We start from the raw sequence: 8,791 nt of genomic DNA, 5'->3' as shown, positions 1-8,791 counted from the left end.
CTGAAGCATTTTAACAGGCTCCATTCAAACAAAGGCAACAGAAGAATATCTGCAACAATTAAATAAACCATTAAAAGGTAATTTGTCTGTTCTGTATTTTTTTCAATTATAATTTTGATTCATAATCATTCTAAATGTACAGTAACTAACCTAATATGTGTGTGTTTTATTATTATTATTATTATTATTATTATTATTATTATTATTATTATTATTATTACAGGGTTGTTAAAAAAAAAAGGTGGTGGTGGGGGGGGGGGGGGGGGGGGGGGTTCTGTAGCTTAACAGCACATTAAAAATGTCAGCTTTATGTGTGCTTAACAGCTAAAACTACTTAGGAGATGAACCATAGCTGTCAAAAGCATCTGGTTTCTACGGTGTAGAGAAGGGTAAACAATGAAAGAATGTTGTACAAAGACATACCTTTACTGTGTTAGTGTAAAAGTAAATACAATTTTGAAAAACTACAGGATTTAAACAAAAAAAACGTGATTAAATTGAAGTGAATTAAAATAAAATTCTGGTAATCGGATGCCATTTCATCATCATTAATATTCTGCAAGAATAGTTTTTTTCCAAACATGGTCTATGGTTCCAGAATATAATCCGGTTATATAATTACATACCCCAATTCGTGCAGGGTTGCATTGTATTTCAGTATTTTGACTGAATTTTAGTTTTCTATATGAGGATTTCACATATCTCACAGCGCGTAGTATACAGTATTTATCTGACGTCTGTCAAATATTAAATAGCCTTTACCTTTAAAGAAACTAGCTGCATCCGCTTTAATTTCCCCGCGCTCATCTCGCGCTATTTTGTTGCCTGGTTACTCTCAGACGTAACCTGTTGCTCTTTTGTAGCCAATCAAAATATTATCGAGTCAGATAGACAGCCAATCAGGCTGAAGAATTTTGGACACCAAACTTTAAAGCTTGGTTTGGCGTTGCTGTGCGTTGTATCTATGGTAAATAGGTTAATATCCAGAAGAAAAAAAAAAGAGAACAAACGTTGTTGATTTAACAGGTAATTACAAAAGGCTAGATTGTCGTCTTAGAAAAATCAGCAGTAATTCTACATTACCGTGTTATAGTACATAGACCACCGGAGGTAAAGTTTGCAGTAGATAAGATATTTTGTTGGTTGCTCTGTATTGCAGTAGTTTATGCATTTTATTTTGGAGTTTGTTTCTGTTTTATCACTTGGAATTACACTGCAAAGGAAATGCCATCCCGTGTAGAAGATTATGAAGTTTTGTACACCATTGGATCGGGATCCTATGGAAAATGTCAGAAAATACGAAGGAAATCTGATGGAAAGGTTAGTAAAGTTACAGATAAGTAGTTTCGGTGGCAACATGTTTTTGTTTGAATCTTGTTAGGCCGTTAATAATACTTGTTGCCGGAAGCAAACAAATGTACTTAACCAAGGCGATAGATTTAAAAACTGAACATACTGTCTTCACTGTTTTACCGGTACCTGTTCAAAATTCGTAAATCCAGCCAGTAAACAGTTATAATTGATATGCTGTGGGTATGAAACACGGGCCGAATTTAAGGGACTTATCATTACTTTTGTATTTCTTTTTTTTTTTTAATTCAGTAAAATGCATTAAAAGCAGCGTAGAAAGTTACATACACGTGAAGAGAAATTTTAGCAATCAGAACCGATTAATATCGCGCTGTCATTAACCCTTTCTGGCCCAGAACCCCCTTTATCACCAAAAAGCTCACGGAACAATCGTTTCCAAAGGTGCAAAGGCGACAAAAATTCTTCAGTCAGTACAACTAATTGGGAACGACATATTATCACTGCTGACAAAAACCGACCGAACCCACCTTTAACTGCCCGTTCTGTGCAATAAACAGCTATATAAATAAACCCGCCCGGAACAAAATGATACGTACTACAACTAAGTGAGTACATTTATTCATACATCTGTTTGTTGCACGGAACGGGAAATGAGAGGTGTTTTTTTTTCAGTAGTGTTATCTCACTTGGTTGTAGGATGTGTATCGTTTTCATACTCTGTGCAGCTTCACTAGTTATACAGCTGGTTTACTAGTTTACTAGTTATACAGCTGTTTATTGAACGGGATGGGCATTTAAAGGTGTTTTTTCAGCAGTGTTATGTTGTTCCCACACAGTTGTATTATGTGCAATTTTCGTTGTCTTTGCACCTTCGGAACAGACTGTTACGGGATCTTTTTGGTGATAAGAGGGTTCTGTCCCGGAATCCTTTTACCTCATCCCTGCCTACTGCAATGTCAACTACTGTACTGGCATTGGTCGTGGGTCCTTTGTTACAAGTGTTCAAGAAGAATAAATGTGTCCTTTTATAATCTTTGCAACGTTTATGCTGTATAATAGATTCAATTCAAACTCCTTTTGTACTTTTTCTTATTAGATGGATATTATGTAGTTTCACAGTTACTTTTGGTATCTGTTTACAACATCCCTCCATTAGCATGTTGAGCTCACTACCTTTTCAAGTGTTTGTATCGCTTAAGAGATATGTTTAGGCCACTTAAAACATACTACATTAATCCAAACACTTAGCCTCCTACTGTAGCAGGTTCACAGGACACGCCTACAGTTTATTATATTGGCGATTTAGTCCTTTACTAAATGTGTCAATGGTACAAATGTCTTGGCTTTTTTAATATGTTGTGTTGTGTGGTGTGTCGTCCCCCCCCCCCCCCCCCCCCCTTTTTTTTAAACCTTAGGTTCTGGTTTGGAAGGAACTAGACTATGGTACAATGTCCGAAGCAGAGAAGCAGATGTTGGTTTCAGAAGTGAACCTGCTCCGTGAACTCAAACACCCAAACATTGTTCGCTATTACGATCGTATCATTGACAGAACCAACACAACACTCTACATAGTAATGGAATACTGTGAAGGAGGAGACTTGGCCAGTCTCATCACCAGATGTATTAAAGAAAGGTTTGTGTGAAACCAATATAGACAAATTGTGTGAAGCTAGATTATAAAATGTACATTAACTGTTAACGCAAAATGAACCAGACCTGCCAACAATTTATCAAGGAGACAAAATAAAACTATCCTTTTGTTCAATTAATATATTGTGTGGAATTGTTGGAAGGCCAATTGAATCCTTAATCCCAATGAAGCTGTGAAAATCGGTACTGTACAAATCGGACCTGTGTGCCTCCAACTGGTTTGTTGTTGTAAAGCCTTAAGTATTGGTACTATACATTCATTTGCATATAAAGTACTAGTATAATTGACAGTGTTGTGTGCTGCACTTGTTATGTATTCTGACCCGTTTGAGATTTAAAGCTCTATAACCACAAATGCAGATGAGCCTGGATCTCTTGCATAGTGGTTAAAACACTTGATTGTGATAAGCCCAGTCAGCCTCTGCCCTCCTATGGTACCATATAGTTTTATGTTGCATCTTTTAATTTGTTAGGAGATATCTGGATGAAGAATTAATTCTTCGGGTTCTTGCTCAGCTGACTCTTGCCTTGAAAGAGTGCCACAGAAGGAGTGATGGAGGCCACACTGTGCTTCATCGGGACCTCAAGCCTGCAAATATATTTTTGGATGCCAAACAAAATGTGAAACTGGGAGATTTTGGATTGGCCAGAATCTTGAACCATGATACCAGCTTCGCAAAAACATATGTGGGCACTCCATATTACATGTCTCCAGTAAGTGTTGTAGTGAAATCACTCCATTGTAGAAAGACTACCCTAGAATAACTAAACATGGGCAAGAATATTGCATATTACATATTTCAGATTTTGTTTGTCTGCAGTTTGATTAGTTATCTTTCCTTGACTTGTGAGGTTTGAAAGAGTTAAAGTCCACCTAAACCTCACTTGTAGTTTTATGACTTGAAACTGATATCATTCCTGGAAATTATACTGGTTATAATTGCCACTAAAAGAACCAACTCTAATCTATTTGAAGGCCTTGACTAAGAATATTCTTGTTGAGTCATTCATTACCTGTGTACTCCTAAAGAATAGATGATGGCTATTTTAATTCCAGTAATCACAACCATAGTTATTGCAAGACCAAGTGAAATGGCTGTATTCTGATTACATAAAACTTAGGCCATTAGCATTTGTTCTGTGCCAACAATTAATGTTTATATGTCCAAAAGGAAATTAAACTAACTACATTTTCTGTTTGGGTAACTTTTTTTTTTATGTATTTATTTTAATATTCCCTGTTTTCCCAGGAGCAAATTAATCGAATGTCTTACAATGAGAAGTCTGATATCTGGTCCTTGGGTTGCTTATTATATGAGCTCTGTGCATTATCGTAAGTATATAAGACGGCTGATTAATCTTGTAATCCAGACTCTCAAGGATTTTTCAGGTTAAAGAATCTTTAGATTTAAATGAAATTAAACTGTCTTTAAATGGTTGTCGTATGCTTTCATTAACATCTCTCGGTACTACATTGAACCCACTGGGATGTTACTCCTGTGACAGAAGTGTAAAACTACTCTACATATAGTATTCTGATTTCTGTACCTTTTTATTTGACAGGGCTAGTAACACTACGTGTATACAGAGTATGCTCCTTTTAATGTTCACATACTGCTGGCCTTCTACAAATGAGGCTGGCCTAATGTTTACAGCCATCCTCAAGTGTAATAAACGGATTAGAAGTGTGATGTAATTTAAAACTGTGCTAGGTGCCTAATCATTGACATTGGTTATATGCTACTTTTGCTGAGTCGGCTTTTCATATCTGTCGATTTTGTGGCAGGCAGAACTGTGAATTCGTCAATGCCTGTGACGTGTGTGGTTTTTTGTTTTTAAATGTAAACTGTACAGTGTCTTTATATGAAGAGTGACAGATTCCACTTGTAATATACTTAAGTTTAGACCCACCCCATGGTGGCCTGTTAAAGTATACAAGATATAGGGGCTCCCGAGTGGCGCATCCAGTAAAGGCGCTCCTCGCAGGATGTGCCCTATAGCCTGGAGATCGCAGGTTCGAATCCAGGCTGTCACAGCTGACCGTGACCGAGAGTTCCTAGGGGGCAGCGCACAATTGGCTGAGCGCTGCCCGGGTAGGGAGGGCTTAGGTCGGCAGGGGAATCCACGGCTCACCGCGCATCAGCGACCCCTGTGGCCGATAGGGCGCCTGTGGCTCTGCAGCGGAGCCGCCAGATCTGTGTTGTCCTCCGGCACTATAGGTCTGGTGGCATTGCTGTGGATCTGCAGTGCGAAAAATGACGGCTTGGAAGGAGCACGTTTCGGAGGACGCGTGTTCCAGCCTCCGTTTCCCGAGTCGGCGGGGGGGTTGCGAGCGGTGAGCCGGGGATACAGATAATAATTGGGCATGCTAAATTGGGGTGAAAACCGGGGTAAAAATAATTGGCGACTACATTTTTTAAAATTAAAAAAAAAAAAAAAAAAAAAAAAAGTATACAAGATATTTATTTTCAGATTATTGTTTACCAGTATGCTAGTGAGACCTTCGTACATAAACCCTTTCAGAAAAAGGCTACTCCTATAAAGTAACTTCTGTGGTGGTGTTGGTGTTTTTTTTTTTTTTGTTTGTTTTTTTTAGGCCCCCGTTCACAGCATATAACCAGAAAGACTTGGCAGAAAAAATAAGAGAAGGAAAATTCAGGCGAATTCCTTATCGGTACTCGGAAGAACTGAATACAGTCCTTTCCAGAATGCTGAATTTAAAGGTTAGTTGGAACACAAGTTTTGAGATATGTACATTTTTCCTGTGACTGCAGTCTTGTCAATTTATTAATGTCTTCTAAATAGGATTATTTAAGACCGTCGGTTGAAGCCATTATCCAGAACCCTCTGATAGAAGAAATGGTTGCTGAAGAACAGAGAAAAAATGTAGAAAAGAATCGGAGGAGATCAACTGACAATGAGAAAATTGAGCCTTCCGATTCATTGGCAGCTGAACTGAAACTGAAAGAACAGCAGCTTCAGGAGAGAGAGCGGGCTCTGAAGGAGCGTGAGGCGAGGCTTGAACGTACGGGTTTGTCCAAGACTTAACTGCTGTATTACTAATATAAGATGGTCATTCATTGAACAGTTTGCTCTAATGTTAGTGTAGTGAACTGTTATTTTGAATGGGGATTTGTTTTTTTTATTTAATGCTGTTATTGTAAATTCATAAGATAACTGGCCATTACAGTTTTGAAATGAGGAATTGTAACTGTCCTTCTCAATTTGCAGTTAAAATTTGGCTCAAATAATGCTTGTTTTATCCCCTACGTTGAGTATGCGGGTATGGAATTCAATACACTAGATCGTTGGGTGTGTTTTTTTTTTTTGTTTGTTAATATTCTTTTCCTGTCGTTTCTTGCAGAGAGAGAGCGAGAACTCTGTGTTCGGGAGAGTTTGTCCAATGAAAAACTTGCAAGGTAAACTCTTCCTATATGTCAATCTGTTACCGTGCAAATAGGAGGCCTATGTACAGTTAACCTGAAGTTTTAATAAGAACATTCTGCACTTTTTTTTGTTTGTTTTTATAAATGCCAATTTTTTTTCTTTTGGAAACAGGGCTGAGAATTTAATGAAGAACTACAATCTAATGAAGCAGCAGAAGGTCCTATCCACTGTGTTTTCTAATGCACTAGGTACGAGAGTCAACAGAAGGCCCCTGGAACCCTAATATAAAGAACTACTAAGCTGACCTGTCAGATATTTGTCTGCATTGTATTCAATGCCATGTAAATATGAAAGTGTGTACAATTTGTGCAGATTATGATATTCACTTTCTCCTATTTCCCCAGCCCACCTCCCAAAAAAAGTTGTTTTTAAAGGTCTTAATAAAATCTGGATTTGTGTGGAGTCCTAGAATGTGATATGGTTGTGGGCATCCTTTTTAGGTTTCTTTAAATATAGATATGGCAGTAACATTTTGCCATAGTGTGTTTGTCCACAGTAAACTATTCTAAATGGATAGTGAAGCAACCTCAAACTAAAATGGGCTTATCAGATGTAGGCCTAATTAAAATATTTATCTGTCATTAAAAACAGACCTACTTGTTAAACAATTCCTCACATTGGTTACCCAGGAGTAGTGAAGAAGGCTGGTCTAAAAGAAAAACATTGTGCACGCATCTCACCATTTATTCTTCCTACTCCTGGTTAATCCACTTCATGTGGACAAAGCAAAGACCTCTTTGCAACAATCCTAGAACATAGCTGCAGAAATATTTGGGAAAACAACTAGTTGCTGACAACCAAGTTATTTGTGGCAAATGGTAGAATGGCATTTGGTGGGAGATCCCCTTTGGTTGTACTCATGCTTTTTTAGATATTATATCTCTATGGCTCTGGACTCCTGACCGGAGGGTCGTGGGTGCAATCCCGGGGGGGGGGGGGGTTGCGCGGCACTGCTGTTGTACCCTTGAGCAAGGTACTTTACCTAGATTGCTGCAGTAAAAACCCAGCTGTATAAATGGGTTATTGTATGTAAAAATAATGTGATACCTTGAAATAATTGTAAGTCGCCCTGGATAAGGGCATCTGCTAAGAAATGTAACAACAAAAGCTTGAATAGATATACCTCTTTTTATAAAATTACTGCAATAATTTTTTTTTTTTTTTTAATATTGTCTTTCCTACAGATGAGTACATGGATGAGGACTCCTCTCCAGGAAAGAAGAAAGTTCACTTTGCTGGAGATAGTAAAGAAAATGAGAAGCCTGACATAATAAAAGAGAAAGAGCTTCTTAATAAAGAGAAATGCCAGGACCTGAAGAAAAGATTACAGGCAGCCAACCTCAGAGCAAAAGCCTTGTGTGAAGTGGAAAGAAACTACCAGCTCAAAAGCCGTCAAGTTCTAGGCATGCGTTAATTTTGAAAATGTTGTATATAATGTATATATGGCTTTATTGAAATGTTTTTTTAGTATACTTTTATATATAATTTGTTTTTAAATTGCAATGAACAGGATTTTAATTTTTTTTTAAAAAAAAATTTTATATATAAAAAGCTTGGTTTTTTTTTTTAGATAGTTTGCTGTGATAATGTACAACTATCAAAGCATAAAACCAAGCATGTTTCTATTTAAAAATAGGTAATGTTGGTAATTTTATAAAATTAGTTTTTATAGTATATAAACTATTATTAGTTCATATAGTTTTCATCATAAGGAGTTTACAATCATAAATTACAATTCTATTCTAAGACTGAATGGTTATATATATATATTTCCCACATTCAAGACTAAACCTTTTTCTATGGCCAGAATTAAGGTCATCTTTCACTGTTGATTGAATTGTATTAGCTGATTACTTTTAAATGTAAGTGCTATGATTTAGCAATTTCCTAAGGGTTGTTTTATTTATTTTTTAAATTTTATCACAATGCATTGAAATAAATTATTTATGAGGACGTTTAAAATGATGAAGAATTCTGTACATGTGGGAGTGGGTAGAAGCAGTTTCCTGGTGTAATGCTTTAGTTATTTACATTAGGACAATAGAGAGAGTTTTCTGAAGACAGGATTAATGTATGTATCACCATTTTATTTTTGTTCGATTGAAAATATTGAAATACATTTTGTGCCAGAACAGTTGATAATTTAAAAACAAAATGGTAAATTGAATCTATTTTGAACCGTCTGGATCTTAATCTCGAATGACCATCGATCTACTGTATTTCACAAAGTAGGCACCATGTTAAAATGATTCCTTATCTAGTTTAATAACATTTGTTTAATGTACCATTTTGTGTGTGATTTATCTGCAAAAACAGAAAGAATTAATCAAAACACACAATGTGATATTAAACAATAACAAGTTTAATATTAGGAAAACAGAGA

At 36.6% G+C, this 8,791-nt stretch overlaps 1 protein-coding gene across 2 annotated transcripts; it reads left to right on the top strand.

Annotated features, from left to right (window-relative positions):
- The first annotated feature begins 926 nt into the window (after positions 1 to 926).
- On the top strand, positions 927 to 7,951 carry nek2 (NIMA-related kinase 2). Of its 2 annotated transcripts, XM_059025305.1 has the most exons (9): positions 928 to 1,320; positions 2,727 to 2,944; positions 3,435 to 3,675; positions 4,212 to 4,294; positions 5,558 to 5,684; positions 5,767 to 5,986; positions 6,326 to 6,380; positions 6,520 to 6,596; positions 7,593 to 7,950. In XM_059025305.1, exons 1-9 carry the CDS (start codon positions 1,225 to 1,227, stop codon positions 7,820 to 7,822), a joined length of 1,347 nt encoding a protein of 448 aa, XP_058881288.1. In that variant the 5' UTR covers positions 928 to 1,224; the 3' UTR covers positions 7,823 to 7,950. The 2 variants fall into 2 exon arrangements, with proteins under 2 accessions (XP_058881289.1, XP_058881288.1); XM_059025306.1 differs by lacking the exon at positions 2,727 to 2,944 and having other exon boundaries at positions 927 to 1,320; positions 7,593 to 7,951.
- Positions 7,952 to 8,791: the final 840 nt, after the last annotated feature.

This window comes from Acipenser ruthenus, chromosome 6 (genome assembly GCF_902713425.1).
Source record: "Acipenser ruthenus chromosome 6, fAciRut3.2 maternal haplotype, whole genome shotgun sequence".
NCBI lineage: Eukaryota > Metazoa > Chordata > Actinopteri > Acipenseriformes > Acipenseridae > Acipenser > Acipenser ruthenus.
Note: the sequence above shows the minus strand (reverse complement) of the source record. Positions and strands in the feature narration are given on the sequence as shown.